Genomic DNA, 22,007 nt, shown 5'->3' with positions numbered 1-22,007 from the left:
CCTTGCGCCACTGGACAGACAGCTTCCCACACCCTTGTAGCATTCCATTAGCAAAAATGCTAAAGTCTTTAGCAAAAATGATGTTTCGCATGCTATATGATGTAAAAATAACATTCAGCAACCCTTCGAGAACAGCTTCCTCTGGATTCAGCATAGCCCAATCGAACTGGCAGGAGAGAAAGGGGTGTGATATTTCCCACCCTGAACATGATCTCTCTTTCTGTCTCAGCGTGTGCCTGCATGGGGTGCAGACAAGGCAGCCATGACTGTCTCGTATACCTTGAAAGTGGCCAACGCTCGCTTTGGGGGCTTCTCCAAGCTGCTCTTCCGCTGGAAAGGGAGCATCTACAAGCTGCTCTACAAGGAGTTCCTTGTCTTCATCTTGCTGTATGCAGCACTCAGTGCCATCTACCGGTGAGTTGGCTACATGGTCCATAAATTAAAACAACTAGCTCAGTGTTGAAATGCAGGAGCCAACAGCCCAAGACTGTACCCCTGAACTCTGTATGCATCCCTCTACCAGTGGGCTGCATTGTAAGCAGAACTGTGTGTAATCTGCAATTCTGCCTAAATTTAAGAAAAGTGCAGAAGTTGGCATCTTCCTGAGATTTTCAGTTTATCTTTATAAAAAACAGACACACCACATTTCTAACCCTTCCGGCAGGGAAAGTCAGCCTCCAGCCCATGGGCTTAATCCAGCCCGTGGAGGTTGCCCACCTGGGCGGGGCTTGGAGGCCAATCCTGCCCCTTGGAGAATCCCCGCTATTGTATCTCATAGATGGGAGAAAGCAGAGGGGGTGCTGGAAGGCGACTTGCCCGCGAGGCGCCTTCCCCCCGGGACTGAGCAGGCAGCTGGAGGAGCACCCCTCCTGAAGGCCATGAAGACAAGTCTGAAAACTTGTGGGCAATGTTCGTGAGTTTTCTGAAGGCGGTGGGGGAGCTCGGTCCAGTTTCCAGGGACCTGCGGATGGGTCTTTTCGGGTGTGCATTGCTTTGCTTCTTGCAGCATACAGGCATTCTCCCCACCCTGTTTATTATATTTCTATCCCACCATCGTTTCCTCTTGCAAGGCACCCAAGGTGGCTTACATGATCCTCCTCCTCTCCATTTTTATCCTCACAACAACACTGTGAAGTCAGTTAGGCTGAGAGTCAGTTACTGGCCCATTCTTGCCTTTCCTCCAAGCTGTCGTATTCACCCCTGAATGATGGACATGGTTCCAGTCTTTCTATACAGGCATTTGGAGGCTGCCAGTCATGCAGCAACTGATCTTCCTCTTGTGCGCCCTGTGGTTCCTAGGGGTAGAACTATAGATTGCCTTGGCAGACAGAGCACAGAACCTCTTTTAGCCCCAGGGCTGAATTCCATTTCGGACAAGGTTTCGAGGGCAGCATTCCAGTGGTGGGCAGGGCCAAAGGCAAAAGGAGTGTGGCTTGAAGCCCCAAGGTACTGCATATTTCAGCTTAAAGCTCTCCCTGCCAATAACTAGGCCTTGGGAGATGCCTTTCAACCTTTTAGAATGGGGAAACCAGAGCAAAAGCTGGGAAACCACCAGTCAGTAGTTGGGGGAGGGGGGCTGGGGAAAAGGGGGGTTCTCTGGGAAGCCCCAGAGGGCTGGATTTGGCCCCCCGGCCTGAGGTTCTGCATCCTTGCCTTAGCAAATGCATGTTCCCATGTTTACTGAGATAACGGGAATGTGGGTGTGAGGGCACCTGCAGAATCCATAGCCGGGAGGGAGGGGTTTTAATTCTTCTGTCATCTGCTGATTCTCCCTTGTATCCCCCCGCCACTATTTATTTTATTTATTTAATAGATTTATATACTGCTTACCATACTTAAAAATATGTTTTAAATCTCTATTTAAAAAATATCTGTAAGTGGCTATGTTTCTTGTGGTTTTGGAGCCTGTCAAGTGGTGGGGTATATTCAAAATGAAGAAAACAGAAGGAGGTGAGCATCCAACGTAGATCACAAATAAGAGAAATGGGTTATCAGGATGTAAACATAAATTTAGGGCGCAATCCTATGCATGTTAGACAGAAAAAAAAAGTCCTACAACTCCCAGCATTCCCCAGCCAGCCATGCTAGTTGGGGAATGCTAGGAGTTGTAGGACTATTTTCTGTCTAAACATGCATAGGATTGCACCCTTATTGTAGGAAGCCCAAGGCGTTTTGGCCTTTTCTCTTATTTTTAGGCCTTCTTAGGGGGTAAAGAAAAAAGTCTCCAGAATTTGTTCAGCAAAAAACAGTCTCCTATGTCAGTCTACTGGCAACTGAAGGAGATAATCCTTTGCTCAAAAAATTCTGCAGGCTTTTTTCTTTACCCCCTGAAGAAGGCCTAAAAATAAGAAAAAAGGCCAAAATGCATTGGGCTTCCTACAATAAATTTATTTTTGCATCCTGAGAACCTGTTTGCCTTCCTTGTGTTGTTGTTGTTGTTCAGTCGTGTCCGACTCTTTGTGACCCCATGGACCATAGCACGCCAGGCCTTCCTGTCCTGCGCTCTCTCCTGGAGTGTGCTCAAGTTCATATTCATTGCATCGGTGATGCTATCTAGCCATCTCATCCTCTGCCGTCCCCTTCTCCTTTTGCCTTCAATCTTTCCCAGCATCAGGGTCTTTTCCAGTGAGTTTTCTCTCCGCGTTAGGTGGCCAAAATATTTGAGCTTCAGCTTCAGTATCTGTCCTTCCAATGAGCACTCAGGGTTGATTTCCTTTAGGATTGACTGATTTGACCTCCTTGCAGTCCAGGGGACTCGTAAGAGTCTTCTCCAGCACCACCGTTCGAAAGCATCGATTCTATGGCACTCAGCCTTCCATATAGTCCAGCTCTCACAGCCATACATTACTACTGGGAAAACCATAGCTTTGATTATGCGGACCTTTGTCGGCAAGGTGATGTCTCTGCTTCTTACTATGCTGTCTAGGTTTGCCATAGCTTTCCTACCAAAGAGCAAGTGTCTTTTAATTTCATGGCTACAGTCAACATCTGTGGTGATCTTGGAGCCCAAGAGGCGGATGCGTTTTTACTTTGAGGTCATCAGCTGCTACCGTCACCCGTAACATGTCCTGTATTTTGGTCAAGGGGGAGACGTGTCCTGTCTCACAAGTAAGAATCATCTTGTTTGGGGCCTTGATGGTTAGCATGGTAAGATCGCCAACCAAGCAGAATGAGAGAGGGATTCCTTGGCAGGGACAGATTAAAGAACAGCCTCAGCTCTTGTTCAGTTAAAGAATAATGTATACGTACCATGCTGAAGTCAAAGCCTGATATTCTTTTATCCCTTTTCCCCCCAGGTACCTTCTAAATAAGGAACAAAAACATCTTTTTGAAAAGGTGGCTCGGTACTGCAACCGCTCCACTGACCTCATCCCTTTGTCTTTCGTCCTAGGTAGGGTTTATGTACGTGTTCTTGATCGTATGCCTTGCCATAGTTTCTTGTTTGCTTGATGTTTTTTGGGTCAGAGTAAATGGGCTGCATTTGATGAAAGCCCCTTTAAACCTTTGATTGCTCAGAACCCCAACCTTAGGTCTTCTAGGGAGGACTTGTAACTCAGCTTTCTCCCCATAACTGAGATAAATATTGGATAGGGCTGTAGATCCCATCCCTACAATTCCAAGCTCCCTAAAATAGAACCCAGGAGTGGTAGTTCCCAACATCCCCAACTCTTAAGTACATTAAACACTCTATTCTCACAGTTCCCTCCAAAAGCTGGTAGTAGAATCCTGGAGTCCTTGTTTTCAGATTACTGTTCCTCTCTCCATCCCTCTAAATGCCATTCCTCTTCTATAGATGGAAGGGAAACCCAGGCATTTTGGCTCCTAGCCCACCTTCTCCTCTAATTTATTTATTTATTTTATTTATTTATTTATTTCATTTCTATACCGCCCAATAGCCGAAGCTCTCTGGGCGGTTCACAAAAACTAAAACCAAACAACACACAATAAAACAATTTAAAATATATTTTAAATATACATTAAAACCACAATATAACAATACAACCACAATAAAACCTAGCAGCAGTACAGGAGTTTAAAATACAGATTTAAAACAGCAAAGATAAAAATTTAGAAAGCTAAAATGCCTGGGAAAATAAAAAGGTCTTCACCTGGCGCCGAAAGGAGTACAATGTAGGCGCCAGGCGAACCTCACTAGGGAGCTCATTCCAGAGCCGGGGTGCCACAACAGAAAAAGCCCTCCTCCTAGTAGCCACCCGCCTCACTTCCTTTGGCAGGGGCTCACGGAGAAGGGCCGCTGATGATGATCTTAAGGTCCGGGCAGGCACATATGGGAGGAGGCGATCCTTCAGGTAACCTGGCCCCAAGCTGTTAAGGGCTTTGAATGTTAACACCAGCACTTTGAATCAGGCCCGGAAATGGACTGGCAGCCAGTGCAGCTGGAAAAGTACTGGCGTAATATGAGCTCGCAGGCCAGTCCCTGTTAACAATCTTGCTGCCCTATTTTGGACCAGGTGAAGTTTCCGGACCGTTTTCAAAGGCAGCCCCACGTATAACGCATTGCAGTAATCCAGACGAGAAGTTATCAGAGCATGGATAACTGTAGCAAGGCTATCTCTGTCCAGATAAGGGCGTAGTTGGTATACCAGCCTAAGCTGATAAAAAGTGCTCCGTGCCACTGAGTTCACCTGTGCCTCAAGTGACAGTTCTGGATCCAAGAGCACCCACAAACTACGAACCTGATCCTTTAGGGGGAGTGCAACCCCCTCCAGAACAGGTTGAATATCACCTAGCCGGGCAGACGAACCACCCACTAACAGTACCTCCGTCTTGTCTGGATTGAGTTTCAGTTTATTAGCACTCATCCAGTCCATTACCGTGCCCAGGCACTGGTTCAGAACAGCCACTGCCTCACCTGGTTTTGATGAGAAAGAGAGGTAGAGCTGGGTGTCATCCGCATATTGATGGCACCTCAGCCCACACCTCCGGATAACCTCCCCCAGCGGTTTCATGTAGACGTTAAACAGCATGGGGGATAGAATAGAGCCCTGTGGAACCCCATGGCACAATTGCCATGGCACACAGCAATAATCCCCCAGCACCACCTTCTGGAATCGGCCATCCAAGTAGGAGCGGAACCACTGTAGTGCAGTGCCTCCAACTCCCAACCCAGACAACCTATCCAGAAGGATACCATGGTTGATGGTATCGAAAGCCGCTGAGAGGTCCAGGAGAATCAACAGGGTCGCACTCCCCCTGTCCCTCTCCCGGCAGAGGTCATCCCACAGGGCGACCAAGGCAGTTTCCGTTCCAAAACCAGGCCTGAAGCCCGATTGAAATGGATCTAGATAATCCGTTTCATTCAAGAGTGCCTGGAGCTGTCCTACAACCACCCGCTCAAGCACCTTGCCCAGGAAGGGGATGTTGGCCACTGGCCTATAATTGTTAACATCCTCTGGGTCCAGGTTAGGCTTTTTCAGGAGTGGTCTAATTACTGCCTCTTTTAAAGCAGCAGGCACCACTCCCTCTCTCAAGGAGGAATTTACAACCTCCTGGGCCCAGCCGGACAACCCCTCCTTGTTTGATTTAATAAGCCATGAAGGGCAAGGGTCAAGCACACAAGTGGTCGATCGGACTTGGCCAAGCACCTTGTCCGCATCCTCAGGCCTCAGTAACTGAAACTCATCCAATAAAACTGGACCAGACGGTGCTCTGAACGCCTCCACCAATGGAACTGCATTAATGGTGGTGTCCAATTCATGACGAATCTGAGCGACTTTATCCTCAAAGTGCTGCGCAAACTCGTCACAGCGTGCTACCGAGGGTTCCACCGTCTCTCTCCCTGGCCCAGAATGTAACAGGCCGCGAACCACTCGGAAAAGCTCCGCCAGACGACACTGAGAAGATGCAATGCTGGTGGAAAAGAACTGCCTCTTTGCCACACTCACCGCCACAGAGTAGGCTCGATAGTGGGCTCTTACCTGTGTTCGGTCAGACTCAGCACAAGTTTTCCTCCGTTCTAGCCATCTCCCCTCTTGCTTCATTGCCCTCAGCTCAGGTGTATACCAAGGAGCTGGCCGGGCTCTGCTCAGAGGGAGAGGGCGCTTGGGTGTGATCGTGTCAACCGCCCGAGTCATCTCTGCATTCCACAGAGCGACCTGGGCTTCGACAGGAGCACCAGCCATACCAGCAGGAAAATCCCCCAGAGCCCTCTGGAATCCATCGGAATCCATCAATCTCCGGGGGCGGACCATTTTAATAGGTCCCCCACCCTTGCAGAGGGGAAAGGCCGCCAGAAGTCTAAACCTCAGCAGGAAGTGATCTGACCATGACAAAGGGATAGATGTTAATTCCTCTACTTTCAGATCACCATCCTCCTTCCCAGTCAAGAAAACCAGATCAAGCGTGTGTCCTTTTGTATGCGTTGGGCCGATGACATGTTGGGACAGCCCCATGGTTGTCATGGCGGCCATGAAGTCCTGAGCCGCCCCGGATACAGCGGCCTCGGCATGGAAGTTGAGATCCCCCAGGACCATCATCCTGGGGGTCCTCAACACCAAGTCCGAGACCACCTCCGTCAGCTCAGGCAGGGAGTCTGATGGGCAGCGGGGTGGGCGGTACACCAACAGAATCCCTAATCTGTCCCGGGTACCCAACACAAGGTACAAACACTCAAGATCTGCACTCGAATGAGCAGGAAGCCTGGAGAGGGAGATTGAATTCCTATAGACCACGGCAACCCCCCCTCCCCGACCCTCAAGTCGGTGTTGGTGCTGCACCGAGTACCCAGGAGGGCACAGCTGGGAGAGAGTGACCCCTCCCAGTTCCCCCACCCAGGTCTCAGTAATACATGCCAGGTCAGCCCCCTCATCCACAATCAAATCATGGATGAGGGAGGTCTTATTTTGGGCCGACCTGGCATTCAGCAGCAGCACCACCAGACCCGAGGGCACACTGGTAAGGCTGCCAGGAACCATCAGGTTGGGGGAAGAACCAGAAGAGGGGACAGCTGTAAGGTGTCTAGCCCCTCTTCTCCTCAGCTGGCCTGTTAATCCCCCAACGCCATACCTCCCCCTGCCCGTGACCACAGTTATGGTGGCACCTCCCCCACCCCCTGAGTTGCCCAATAGTCCTCCCAGGCACATATTAAAATATTAAGATATAAAATACACAACAGTTTAAAAGAATATAAAAGAGATAAAAGAGAACAGCAGCAAAGAAGGAGCAGATAGTCCACGTTTGCCCCTTCCCCTGGTCTTTAAAGCTGCTGCCCTCTGCTGCTGCTGCTATTTGCTGCTGGTGTTGTGGCTGCTGGTGTCTCTGGAGAGGCAGGTGGGTAGATCTTGCGACTCCAAGTGCGACGCTAAGTACCTCTGGCAGCCCCGCCTTAAGTACCTGTGGGCGGGGGCAGGGGCAGGCTCAGGCTCAGGATCACCCGGTGCAGCTGCTGGGTACCCGGTGCAGCTGCTCTAACTCAAATACATGAGCCCCCAGCTTTCTCTGAAGCTCGGAGTGAAGCCTACTGAATAGTCTGAGATTGCAAATCCCCACCATATTCCACCCTGTTGTATAGGACTCTGCATGCCATCGCCTGCCTCTCTCCTTTAATCTCTTGGTCCATGCTTTCATTGTTACTCTTTGGCAGAAGCCCTCTAGTATTGGGTGCCCTCTGTTCATATAATGGGGAAGTTCTGCATACTCAGGGAAGGGATGATTAAAGAGGGAGAGGTGAGGTTTGCTACAGTACAGCCCCACATCATAGATAAATTGTGCACGGGGCCACAGAATGAAAAAAGGGAAGTGAAGGAGGAGGAAATGGATAATTAAAACGAAAAGGGAAGTGAGCATTTGGCAGGTAAGATAATGTATGCCTAAATGATGTACAGCTCCTATAGCAAAAATTCAAAATGAACATGTCTAAAGCTTATGGCGAGCAGACTGCAAGTTTTTCACCAGTAGAAGAGCTTATATCAGCAACATACATCCAGGTTGATGGGCTTAAAAATGAATCTTTTTCTTATTCTTTTTTTGCAACTCCTTCGTAACATTTGCTCTAAAAAGGTCCTCTGGTTCTCCCATCTGAGCAGTCCTGAGTTATCCGATTTGCTTAGTTTGCTTTTCCTAGAATGACTGAATCAGAAGATGTGAACAATGACTCCCCACGCACGTTACTTGTTCCTTGAAGGAGCCCGCATCATGTCATAGAAAGCAGGAAGCAGACTTCGTTTTCCTAGGAAACCAGCAAATGAGGGGAAAACTCCAATGTCTTTATGTTTATGGGTCTTTTTTTTTTTTCTTAAGCTGTGAAAATATATATAAGAACAAGTGTTGGGTTTTCCCCATCCTTTCCTGCCAAAATCTGACTTTAATTTTTTAAAAATAAATGTGCACTACCATGGGATATTTTTGTTTTTACTTTTTGGCTCTCCCACAGTCTAAAAAGTGCTGTTTTTTTTAATTGAAACAGGAGAGTGTTAACTCGTTAGGAAAGTGAGATTTCAATGGATAAGATTTACACTCAGTTGAAAAATATGTCCTGAAACCCTAAGCATCCTGACAATTTCATAGAGAAATAGTAGCCATTCTTAATCTACATTAACTCTTTGAAGAACTTTTGTAAATTGTCTCTAACATCTAATTGCATACTTTTGTATTCTGTAATAAAAACTATTTACTGAATTAAAAATTTGATAGCTATATGGTACACAATATATTTGATATTTCCGCTGCCAAATGTTGAATATAAATGAGAATCTAACTACTTTGTAAATCTCCATTTTTAACTTTGTAACTGTTTTGTTAATGACATTTTTTGTTTTGTGAATGTATTATAAAACCAAAAAACAACAAAATGTTTTTTTTAATAAAAATGTGGTTTGGCTCTCACGTCATACAGCAGGGGTGGGCAATGTGTGGCCTACAGGCCCCTTCCAGCCCTTGCTGTCCCCAAAATAAAAAAATGGCTTCCATAGCAGCTACGGAGCACCAAACAAGACAAATTCAGCTTGCAAACGAGGTAAATATAACCATAGTAGTGCTCTGTAATGCTACAGAGTGGTTTGAAATTGGCACTTTTGCTTTATTTCCTTCTCAGGGGGGTGTCTGTGGATCACAGCCCACGGGGAGCGGGGTCTGAGCGATTAAAATGGCCACCAGACCTCCCAAAGCTGCCCACCCTTATTATACAGGGACCAATAATAAAGGAGGGGCTGTGGCTCACTGGCAGAGCACCTGCTTTGCACACAGAAGGCCCCAGGTTCAATCCACAGCATCTTTAGGCAGGGCTAGGAAAAATCTCCAGCCTGAAACCCTGGAGAGCTACAGCCAGTGCTGGGCTAGATGGACCAAGGGTCTGCCTCAGCGTAAGGCAGCTTCTGATGTTCCTGATTTACAAATTTAAACTAGGTTCTAGAGTTAAAATGTGTAGAACCTCTCAGTTCCTAGTGTTGATTTGCTCAGATGGTAGCAACTCTTAAGACTGATTACCTCAAGCCCTGCTCACGCTGGCCACAACACGGTTAACGCCCCTTCTTCTCACTGGGCAGGTTTCTATGTCACACTGATTGTGAACCGTTGGTGGGCCCAATATACCAGCATCCCACTGCCAGACCAGCTGATGTGCGTCATTTCCAGCAACGTGCATGGAAGGGATGAGAAAGGACGCATCTTGCGGCGCGCTCTCATCCGTTATGCCAACCTGTCGTCTGTGCTCATTCTGCGCTCAGTCAGCACCAGGGTGCTTAAGAGATTCCCCTCTATGGACCATTTGGTGGAAGCTGGTGAGCTTGACTCTGGGGATGGAAAGGAAGCTGGGTGTGTGGGGAGGATGCCCCAATGTGAGAGTGGTTGTTGTGAAGCCTCTGAACTCAGATAGCATACATGATCCTCCTCTTCATTTTATCTTCACAGCAACCCCGTGAGGTACGTTAGGCTGAGAGTCAGTGATTGGTCCAAAGTCCTCCAGTTAACTTCATGGCCAAGTGGAGACTAGAACCTGGACCTCTCGAGTCCCAGTCCACTACTCTAACCATTGGCTCACTTGCCAATTAAAAGCAGCCATCTGGGACAAATCTATCTTAAGGCTTAGGGTGCAATCCTATCAGGATAGTTGGCTGGCTCTGAACTTGGAGGCAGCCTACTATCCAATGCAGGGAGGGCAGAGCACAGAGGGGATGTTCTCCTCTGTGCTCCAGGCACCCTGCATTTGTGGCTAGACAGCCAAGTTTGGCTGTCTAGCTGGGGGCTTTGTGGGGAGACTGGAAGACACGTGTAATGACGCTTCCATGATCTCTTCCCCGCCCCACCCCTGGGAACACCCCCTTTTCACCTGCTGCACACTGTAGTTATGAGTGCAGAGATGGGGAAGAACTGTGCCACCTACGAGGCACCAGGGAGCATGGTTCCCAGGAACTGAAAAATCCTATGGCCGTGTAGACACTGTCTAGTGGCCATAGGATTGCTCTCCCCCTGTTGCATGAATGCTCATAATGCTGTCATAATGCTAGACTTTGCTCCTTTTGCTTTCTGGCCTGTTGATACTTTGTTTTTTCTTTTTTACCTGCAACTCCATAAATGTTACTGTCCCCAAAGAACCTGAACCCCAAGAGTGGTCTCAGGGGACACTGCCAGAGACAGTTGTTAATCCCTGAGAACAGGGATCCCAACACAGGGATCTGTGCAGACAGAGGTCAAACTCCTTTCAATATACCATGTTCCAAAGCTTCTAGGGGAGGGCCTCCTTTGAAATAAAATATTTCAAATATGTACACTGCCTCGATGGCTTTTTAGCAGATAAGGTGGTATATAAATGTTAATAATAAATAAGTAAGCCTTGTAAGGGAAAGTGGCTAAGAGGAAACAAGGGGCAGGGAGAGGGCGAAGCTCTTCCTCCCCTGACACTTCTCCAGTTTAACTTCCCATGTCCCAAAGTAGCTTTGCTTTTTGAAACAAGGATGCTCAGGCATTCTTACATCCAGGTGTCATCTGTAACTTGCCCCTCAGGGCTGCTGGGGCAGAGTGGCAGTGAAGCATACTCTGATTTTACTATGAGAAGGCCTTATTAAGACCCAGTCAGGTGCCTGGTGGTACCTTCCCAGTATCAAGGAGCAGGAGGGAGAGTGGCATATCTCCACCTTTCCCTCCCCCTCTTGCAGGGTTCATGACGCAAGATGAGCGCAAGAAGTATGAGAGTCTCCATTCAGATTTCAACAAATACTGGATCCCCTGTGTGTGGTTCACCAACTTAGCTGCCCAGGCCCGGCGGGATGGGAGGATCCGGGATGATGTGGCACTCCGATTGCTCATGGACGTAAGCAACAGTGATGAGAATGGTGGAGGGGCTTGCTTGCTCGCAAGTTTGAACCAACCTGCTCCATGTTTTGCACCATCAAGCAGGGGCATGGTTTTATTTATTTCTTCCTAGCTTATCCTTGCTGTTTGGCAATGGATGTCTTAAATCTGAATACACTTAAAGGATTTTCTGTCATATGCATATAAGGGGGACTTCTGCTTGGTGCCTCTAGCACTGTGACTTTTACTAAGGTAGCCTTCCTTGACCTGGTGCCCTCCAGGAGTTTTGGACTGTAACTCCCAGCATTCCTAACTGCTGGGCATGCTGACTGGGTTTGATGAAAGTTGAAGACCAAAATATCTGGAGGACAAGAGGTTGGGGAAGGCTGCTGAAAGGCATCACATCTGTGCTGCAAAACGGTCTACATGAACTGCTGGCAGCACCAACTCATCCAATATCTTATAAAAATATCAGTCTTCTCAGTTTAACAATATTGAGTTGGATTCAGATTTGATCAGAACTAGACAGACCCATTAAAATGAATTGGATTTGAGTAATAAGTAACTTAATCCCCATTGTTTTCAATGGGTCTACTCCAATTAAGAATAAATCTGGATCCAACCTGTTGACAGGTGGAAGAAGAAAGATGGGCCAGAAGCCTTGAAATTTCATCAAGTAGCAGATATTGCAGCATCTAGCAAGAGGAATCTATTTTACCAGCTATGCAAACTCTGAAAGAATCTGCCTCTCTCTGTTCAGGAGCTGAACCTGTACCGCTCCAAATGCAGCATGCTTTTTCACTATGATTGGATCAGCATCCCCCTGGTGTACACACAGGTGAGTAAAGCGTATCCCACATCTTATGGATATTGTAATGCTCATCTCTCAGTAGCAAATGTGTCAACAGGAGTAGACTAGGATACTTTCCTGATATGTAAAACCACTAGTTGACTCACATTCTAAATGTGTCTGCATCTGCACAGCACAACCCTACTGCAAGATTGAGCTTTATGGATCATCTTGTTTTTCTGCAGAAAAAAGAGCAAGTTTCTACCCCTCATGACTGGTGAAAAGAATAAAAATATGCAGGCTACACCAAGCCCCAAATCCCTTATTTCATCTGCCAAACCTACCATCACTCCTTCCAGTTATTTTTTTAAAACCCAGGGTTAATCAATAGATTCCTTGCCTTTCGTTATGAATATTTCATACTCGCAATCATACTTTCAGTTCAGATTGCAGACTAGGAGTTGACATGACTGAATGCTCCTCCTTACCAAAAAAAAAAAAAAATGCCCTGCACATAAAAAATGAAGCGTGCCAGGGAGAAGGGTTTTATACAGTTTTCTATGTATAGGAATCCTATTGTGTGGGAACATACCATCAAATTATCCCCCACTTGCAGCCTCAAGTGGTGCTGTTGAGACCCAGGTTTGCTACCTCCTCTGTAAGAACAAGTCAAAGTCTCCACCAGCTCTCTCCTGGACACCAAGACTCTGATCCCAGCAGCTCCAAGATGAAATCAAGTTCTTTTCCATTCCTTACCAGCCAGGCTTTTACTTGATGTTAAACAGGGCTGGCTATAGACTAAATGAAGCCCACCCAAGGCAAGGATGGTTTTTGATGCCCCTTCCATTCATTCCACTTTTGAATACGTGGTTTTTAAAACTACAGTTGTAGCCCATTTCACAATTTTAATTGCACAATTTGCATGCATATTTAGCCCTGTCATTATAAGACAATAAATTTACAAGTATGGATCTGATCTGATTGCATGGCACTGATGTTGTAAGATTTCTCACAAATTAAAACACACACACACACGTTAATATGATGCTAGCCATGCAGGTCACTATTGTCAACTATAATCATAATCATATCGTAATAGCAACCCGAGTTCTTCAAGTGGTGGATCCTTCTGTAGCCAAAATGACACTATCCATGCACAAGAGGGAGGCGGCAGCAGGCTCAGGGGAACACCAAGCTTGCAAGTACAACCTAAAAAAACCCAGTCTAATGAGGAGTGAACTTGCTCTGTGGCCATGCAATGTTAGCTGAGTGTTGAGGGGTGGTAAATGTGGGGGTGGGGGGAGGATCAGGGCTGGGAGGATGCAAAGGAGTGGAGTGGCAGTGGTCCTCAACAGGAGCCTTCTCACAGCAACAATTTAGTCCCACTTATTTGTACTATTTGTTTCAACTGTTAGGTTGACAGCCTCCAACAGGCACGCCCACACCTGGTGCACCCTGAGCCCAGCACCCTGGGTTGCTTGCCCCTAAATCTGACACTGATCCTCGGGAATGCCAGCAGTACCTTCCCCGACTCTAAAGCACCTCACGTGTTTTCCTTGCCCCTCCTCCTCATGGAGTAAGAGTCTGCTGCAAGCCTGGGACACTTCCTGGTAGAGGGATCCTTCCCAGCCAGCAGATCAGTGTCTTTCATTGGGAGCACATCCAGTTGACCCTGAAAATGGTGGAGGCCTTTCCCGAGACAAAACCTAGTTAAGCTACATGGCATGTGGTGTGAATAGTGCCATCCATTTCTGGCACCACATCCTGGGAATAAAAGCTAGATGGAAAAATGTACCCTTTGCCTTTTTCTTGAATAAATCCACTCTCGACTCCTCACCACACCAGTTCATGACTGTTCTCCTGCCAGGCTAAATACAAAGGCAAGGGGAAACTTGACATTGTTGCCTTCCTTTTATTATGTTGAGTGTTACCAGCTGGCAGGGGAATGGGTCAGATATGAGGAAGGCTGATAATCCATCTCCTGTTGTTCATGTTAAGAAACCTGTTTTCCAGTTTAATGTTTTTGGTAGACAGGGAAATCTAAGGGAAGCCTGGGCCACAGTAAAAGGTGTCACACACCTCATAGGCCAAGGAGCAAGTACTCTCTTTGTTGCCCTATATCCCAAATGGATTTGAGTTCTTTCAAATAAATGACATGTTAAATAAACAAACATCCAATGACATATAAAAAGGCTCCTTACTTAAATCACCTCCGTCCATAATACTACATAGAAAAGAACTACCCAGAGAAGGAGCCATATTAGTCTGTTGCAACACCCCCCGCCCAAAAGACTCATGGCACCTTAAAGACTAAGAGACCAATTATGGCACAAGTCCACAACAGTTTATGCCACAATAAATCTGCTCTTTGTAGTGTCACAAAACTATTTGTACGAACTACATAGGTCTGTTTATTGCAGGGATGAGCAACTTGTAGGCCAAAACATCGTTTCGGAAAGACACGTTGTCTTTCTGCAAACACAAGTGGCCCACCCCTGCTTTCTTGTCTTGAATGTGCAACCTAAATACCTCCACATGCATGCTCTCTCCTTGTAATTGTTGCTGCCATTATATTCACACAGGAAACAAGCTTTCTTAAGCAGCCACGGTACTTCTTGCACTTGCTCAGTTCTACTGTTGAGGATGCTTCAACACTTATCTCTGTAGCGTCCAATAAGAGAGCTGAAAGCATCATCAGCATATGACACTGAATTCTTGTCCATCTAGTCCTCTCCTGCAGGAAGTTAAAGAGGCATGCGCTCATACACGCAACTGCTAAAAAAAGAGCTGACAAATAAGCCATTGCCTTTAAATTAGTTTAGTGCATAGGGCATTGCTAGTGCATATGTGCAAACCTCATGTACTGCAGAATGTTACTGCAAAAAAAAAAGTGCAGAGTCCCGAGACATTGTAGTAGCAGACATTAATAGCATCTTCTCCACAGGTGGTCACCATAGCTGTCTACTCCTTCTTTGCCTTCTGTGTAGTTGGGCGTCAGTTCCTACAGCCCCTGGACCCCAAAGAAGGAGACGATCTAGATATGTATGTGCCCCTGCCCACACTCCTACAGTTCTTCTTCTACGCCGGCTGGCTGAAGGTGAGAATTTTTGCCCCTGTTGTCTAGGCAGATGGCACATGGCTTGCCCTTCATATCCTTAATTTATGAGAGACAGAGTGACTTGGCCATGGCCATCCCGTAGGCCTATCAGCTGAACAGGAATTCGAGGCCTGGTCTTCCTAACCCAAGTCCCACATTCTATCGGGTGGAATATTTTAGCCGTCCTACTGGAGACTCCCACCGCAGTGGGACGATTCAGGGACTGAAAAAGCTGTTGCGCTCTGAAGTTTCTGTTACTCACTGAAAATTTGCCATGCCGGTCAACCATCTGTTCCTCTTTGGGCATCAGGCATTGGATACTGAAGCTCAGCCACTTCTAATGTTGTTTATTCACATCAAAATACAATGCGATGTTTTTTCTTTCTTTTTGAAGGACTTCTAAGCAGAACGCCATTGGCAATTAAGACAAGCAAGAGGAAGCAGTTATTAAAGGAGCTACATAAAATGGGCTGCTAGTAAGAGTTCCCCAACTAGTTAAGCTTTACAAAAAGGCAGCTCATATTCTATGCAGAGCCATCATTCCTTCAAATATTGAATACTAAGATGCTATACCCTCTTGTTCATATAGGTGGCAGAACAGATAATTAATCCCTTTGGAGAGGATGATGATGATTTTGAAACTAACAAACTGATAGATAGGAACCTCCAGGTAAGACTTCTACAAAGACCTATTAAAGGTAATGTCAGTTACACCTGTCACAAGTTATATCTAGCATAGATTTAGGCTAGAACTTTAAAATAAATAAACCAAGTGTCATGTCCTCATGGCTGCCACATTAGTCCGCAAATATGCAAGCAGTGGTTGGTGTGAGAAATTTGGATACAGTTCTTCTGATCCAGTGTTTCCTTTCTGCATACCTTCTACCATTTTCTTAGCTCTGGCTTTTACGTCCTCCCAAATTGTTCTATGAAAACTCACATAAACCCAGAATGAATTGTGCAGTCTGTTTGCATCTTGATATCATTCAAAACTTTCAGCAAGACATAAAGCCCATAATTTCCCTCTTCAAAGCCTCATATTCTTACATAACAGAAGTATCAATTTTTATTTATCTGCCCCTTATATTGCTGTAGTCCTCCTCCAGCCATTTTTCCGATTCCGCTTTTATCCTGAGAATCTTGCATTAAAGCCTGATCATAATTAAAGCAATTAGGTGTTTTATCCAGTCTCCTTTGATGCAAGAAACATTCCCTTTGGTCTGATTAGGTGTCTCTGCTTTCGGTGGATGACATGTACCAGAACTTGCCTCCAACTGGAAAGGACAAATACTGGAATGAATCTACAGCTCTGCCCCCATACACAATGGCAACAGTAGCAGAAACCTTGAAGCCTTCCTTCATGGGATCCACCTTTGACATGCGGTAAGTTCCACAGATCATGAGCTGCTTCTTGCAAAATTTCGGCTGAAATTGAAGAACGTAGGGAAAACCACTAAACCATTCAGGTATGACCTCAATCATATCCCTGATGAATATACAGTGGAGGTGAGGAATAGATTTCAGGGATTAGACCTGATAGACAGAGTGCCTGAGGAACTATGGACGGAGGTCCGTAACATCGTTCAGGAGGCAGCAACGAAATCCATCCCAAAGAAAAAGAAATGCAAGAAAGCCAAGTGGCTGTCTGATGAGGCTTTACAAGTAGCTGAGGAAAGAAGGGAAGCAAAAAGCAAGGGAGAAAGGGGAAGATATATCCAACTGAATGCAGAGTTCCAGAGAATAGCAAGGAGAGACAAGAAGGCCTTCTTAAATAAACAATGCAAAGAAATCGAGGAAAACAACAGAATGGGAAAGACTAGAGATCTCTTCAAGAAAATTGGAGATCTCAAGGGAACGTTTTGTGCAAAGACGGGCATGATAAAGGACAAAGAAGGCAGGGACCTCACAGAAGCAGATGAGATTAAGAAAAGGTGGAAAGAATACACAGAAGAACTATACAGGAAAGATCTTAATGTCCTTGATAGCCATGATAGTAATGTCCTTGATAGCCATGATAGTGCGGTCACTGAACTTGAGCCGGACATCCTCGAGAGTGAAGTCAAGTGGGCCTTAGGAAGCATTAGTAACAACAAAGCTAGCGGAGATGACAGTATTCCAGCTGAGCTATTTAAAATCCTAAAAGATAATGCTGTTAAAGTGCTGCATTCAATATGCCAACAAATTTGGAACACTCAGCAATGGCCGCAAGACTGGAAAAGGTCAGTTTACATTCCAATTCCAAAGAAGGGCAACGCCAAAGAGTGTTCAAACTGCCGCACAATTGCGCTCATTTCACATGCCAGCAAGGTGATGCTCAAAATCCTACAAGCTAGGCTTCAGGAGTATGCGAACCGAGAACTACCGGAAGTACAAGCTGGGTTTCGAAGAGGCAGAGGAACTAGAGATCAAATCGCCAACATTCGCTGCATCATGGAGAAAGCAAGAGAATTCCAGAAAAACGTCTATTTCTGCTTCATTGACTACGCTAAAGCCTTTGATTGTGTGGATCACAACAAACTGGCAAATTCTTAAAGGGATGGGAGTACCAGACCACCTTACCTGTCTCCTGAGAAACCTGTACGAGGGTCAAGAAGCAACAGTAAGAACCAGACACGTAACAACCGATTGGTTCAAAATTGGGAAAGGAGTATGACAAGGCTGCATATTGTCACCCTGCTTATTTAACTTATATGCAGAGTACATCATGAGAAATGCCGGGTTGGATGAATCAGAGGTCGGAATTAAGATTGCTGGGAGAATTATCAACAACCTCCGATATGCAGACGATACCACCCTAATGGCAGAAAGTGAAGAGGATCTCAAGAGCCTCTTGTTGAGGGTGAAAGAGGAGAGTGCAAAAGCTGGTTTGAAACTCAACATTAAAAAAACTAAGATCATGGCATCTGGCCCTATCACTTCCTGGCATATAGAAGGGGAAGAAATGGAAGCAGTGACAGATTTTACTTTCTTGGGCTCCAAGATCACTGCAGATGGTGACTGTAGCCATGAAATTAAAAGACGCTTGCTCCTTGGGAGGAAAGCTATGGCAAACCTAGACAGCATAGTAAGAAGCAGAGACATCACCTTGCCGACAAAGGTCCGTCTAATCAAAGCTATGGTTTTCCCAGTAGTAACGTATGGCTGTGAGAGCTGGACTATAAGGAAGGCTGAGCGCTGAAGAATCGATGCTTTCGAACTGTGGTGCTGGAGAAGACTCTTACGAGTCCTCTGGACTGCAAGGAGGTCAAATCAGTCCATCCTAAAGGAAATCAACCCCGAGTGCTCATTGGAAGGACAGATACTGAAGCTCAAATATTTTGGCCACCTAATGCGAAGAGAAAACTCTCTGGAAAAGACCCTGATGCTGGGAAAGACTGAAGGCAAAAGAAGGGGACGGCAGAGGATGAGATGGCTAGATAGCATCACCGATGCAATGAATATGAACCTGAGCACGCTCCAGGAGAGTGCGCAGGACAGGAAGGCCTGGCGTGCTATGGTCCATGGGGTCATGAAGAGTCGGACACGACTGAACGACTGAACAACAAAGTTCCACTGGCAAGTTAAATGCAGTTATGCTGACTCGGCAAAGGCCAATGACCCAAGCTTGGATAAGTTGAACACCCAGTAGCATTCTGATGACTGGGTTGTGTCCAATCCTGCTCATCCACCAGCAGAAAACTGTTGGCAGAATGGATTGCTGCTGCAGCCCCCCAAATCTGCCCCAGACAGCTGGGAGGCAGACTGGGGGGAGCACATGGGGGAAGAGCCGAAGGGGAAGTCCCACTAAGTGAGTAGAAGGCCTGTTGTGTGACTTCAGATGGAAATTCTCTTCCACAAGCCTCCTAATCCAATTGTTAAAATATATAGGGGAATATTTCTGTCCTCCTATCCAGAGCCTGGAACATGACCTTGAGCCAGACAAACTATATTGTTGCCACTTCAGTTTAAGCCATTTTCTGAAGGAACTTCAACCCAAGAACCCACACGTGACATTTCAGGGTCAAGGTTAGCTTTCTCTTTGCCTGGGCTGCTAGAAAACGCGAGAATAACCAGCTTCATTTTTAGTTCTATGGAAGCACCAAGCAGCATATAGATAGGGGCCAATCATCAGCTATTATACTGGAGATGTTAGTTCATCAAACTTTCTCATGTTTTAAGACAGGAGTGGGGAACCTGTGGCCCTCCAGCTATTGCTGGACATCAACTTCCATCAGCCCCAGCCAGCCTGGATAATGGGAGCTATAGTCCAACAGCTAGAGGGCCACAAATTCCCCACCTTGGAAAAGAATGGGTTCTCTTATGGATCAGTAACTGGTTTAAAGACAGAAAGCAGAAGGTGAAAGGGGCACCTTTCACAAAGAAGGGATGCAAGCAGGACTAGGCATCTGAGCTAGCCAGGCATTTTTGCAAAAAACAAAACAAATTCCAAAGAGTCAGTTGTAAGCAGCCATCTATTTGGGGAAGACCCCTCCCCTTCTCAAGTTGCACTCAAAGCAGCTGTAGGGCTGCAACTCCCATCAGCCCTAGCCAACATAGCCAATGGTGAGGGGCAGCAGTTGCTGTCCAACATCTGAAGGGCCACATGTTGACTGTGCCTAGTTCAGGCCATAACTCTTTCCATGAGAAATAGCTAGCTACAGAGCCCCTTGATAAAAACTCACTTGTTAAACCATTATAGGGTAAAAAAAAACATAAATCTGCAAGCTGAATAAACAGGGACCCCCACTACTATGAGCAGCTCAATGTTCCTCCCACCAGCCAGCTCAGAATTCTCCTTTAGCAGTGAGCAAAACTTTAGAGACTACCATGTTGCTTTGCTGAGACCACCCACAAGCACCTGTTTCAGTGTGCACTGTACAATTCACTTCCAAAAAATTTAAAATGCTTACATCCCAATTTACTGATTGCGCCCTACACCTACAGCTAGAACTCAAATGTATTTTGCAGACACATTGCACAAACCAAATGTCTGCCGGCATTAGAATCAGAGTAATGCAGTTAGGAAAAAAAATAACTTCTGAGCATAGGAAGTATATTTTTGGGTGTGAGCAAGAGTGCTGTGCCTAAAAGTGACCCACCCAAATCCTGGCTAGGTTTTAGAGGGCCATCTCAAGCACCAGCAGGGCTGCACTGAAAGACTTATCACTGCATCTGCCCATATGGTGCAAATGCATCTTGCCTGTCCCATTAGCACCATGACATTTTAAACTAAATTTGTATTTTGCGGTGGGAGCACTTATTTTTATAGCATGGTACAATGCAGGGCTACAATCCTGCATCCTAAATTTGCTTCACCCAGTCCCTTCCTCTTTCTGTGCAGGATGAATGATGACCCAGAGCAGAGCCAGCAGGTGGAAGCATCACCCAGCATGAGCCGCATTCAGACACCCCTGCTCACCCGGTTCCTCACTGCAGCTGCCTCCCCTGCCATCAGCCTCAAAAATTTTGGCAAGGGCAGCCGCATTCAACACCCTCAACTACTGCGCTTGAGGACTGAGGGCACCTTCTCCTCTGTCAGCCCCAGCTTCTACCGCAGGGAAGATCCAGAGGCAGTCAGCCGTATTGATGAGGAAGAGATGGAGGATGACGATGACAGCAGGCTTAGCGAAGCCCATACCCCTGACTCCCAACTCCGACTTCCCCACAAGTCTGAAAATACAGATATGCTGAGAAAGGAAGTGCCCCATATTACTGTAATGGAATCCCAAGATGACAACATCAGCATCACTGACCAGACCTCTACCTAAGTTCAGCAATAGCAGAGCCTTCTGGGTAGCTGCCCTTCATACATTCTGTACTGAGCATTCAATAGGGACCTATGAAGATACTACATGCTCAATTCCACTACATATACAGGGAGTGATGACAGCCTCATACGCATCAGTACATGGACACTGCACATATCCCACCCCCCGTACACAAGATATGGCTGAGAAATGTGTTCCTAAACTCTACACAATTACTTTGTAAGCCCTAAATTGGGAAGATGAGTACTGCCAGCGTCATTTACACACCTTCTCACCCTAGTTTGACCTAGCATCCTCCATAGGGCACAAATAAAAAACTTGAACGTGAGGTACTTGCAGTGATACAGGATTTGGGGGAAAATATTTGAACTGGAATGTTTTCTGCTGCGTTGTCAATGGAGATTTTTTAAAATTTGTAATTCACTTAGTTATATTTTAACAGCATAATCCTATGCATGTTTGCTCAGCAGTAAGTCCCATTGAGTTCAATGGGGCTTACTCCTCAGTATTTAGGATTGTTACTTAAGGGAGAAAAAAATGAAGGAACTGAAAAGCATACTGATTTGAGCATGCCTAAACCTTGAATATATGCACTTCCTCTGTGTATATATGTGTTTGACTACAACTCCCAGCAAGTGCTAGATAATAGCCTGCATAAAAGCTAAATACAACTTGGGTTTTAGATTGAACTAGTATTGAATTCATTCCAGTTGATTGGTTTAACTTGTATTGTTTTATGAATCTGGGAACATAATGAACAATGAATTTCTAAAACCAGAACATCTTCTGCAGAAAAATGTAATAGTGGAAGATTTTCTAGCCAACATCACTTTGCATAGTGTTGCATGTGTCTGAATGCTGGGGAAGGCAGATGGAGCTGTGTGGTCACAAAAAGCTATGGAAGAGCAACCCTATGACAGATACTTGCAGACATCCATTCTCAGTTCACATGCTCCATTACCCATTAAAAAAACCCTACATCTGCATTAAAGGACTGCACTGTATGATGTGTAGAACACCTCTCCAAACCATCACAGCAGGCAATTGGGCTGAGCCACTCTGTGGATGCACAAGTAGCCCAAGTTGTATAGACTTGCTGTAAGTAACACAGAACAAGGTTAAATGG

The 22,007-nt window shown here is 46.1% G+C and overlaps 1 protein-coding gene across 1 annotated transcript; it reads left to right on the top strand.

The window, feature by feature from the left end:
* Nucleotides 1-262: 262 nt before the first annotated feature.
* On the top strand, nucleotides 263-21,664 carry BEST4 (bestrophin 4). Its single transcript, XM_084851649.1, has 10 exons — nucleotides 263-414; nucleotides 1,237-1,446; nucleotides 3,297-3,391; nucleotides 9,504-9,737; nucleotides 11,112-11,266; nucleotides 12,008-12,085; nucleotides 14,982-15,134; nucleotides 15,724-15,804; nucleotides 16,363-16,517; nucleotides 20,455-21,664. Exons 1-10 carry the CDS (start codon nucleotides 263-265, stop codon nucleotides 20,879-20,881), a joined length of 1,740 nt encoding a protein of 579 aa, XP_084707775.1. The 3' UTR covers nucleotides 20,882-21,664.
* The last annotated feature ends 343 nt before the right edge of the window (nucleotides 21,665-22,007 follow it).

The sequence above is a fragment of the Heloderma suspectum genome, chromosome 4 (genome assembly GCF_057233095.1).
Source record: "Heloderma suspectum isolate Gila_16-S chromosome 4, 16-S_ref, whole genome shotgun sequence".
In the NCBI taxonomy this organism is placed as follows: domain Eukaryota; kingdom Metazoa; phylum Chordata; class Lepidosauria; order Squamata; family Helodermatidae; genus Heloderma; species Heloderma suspectum.
The sequence above is the reverse complement of the archived record's forward strand: the minus strand, read 5'-3'. Positions and strand labels throughout refer to the sequence as shown.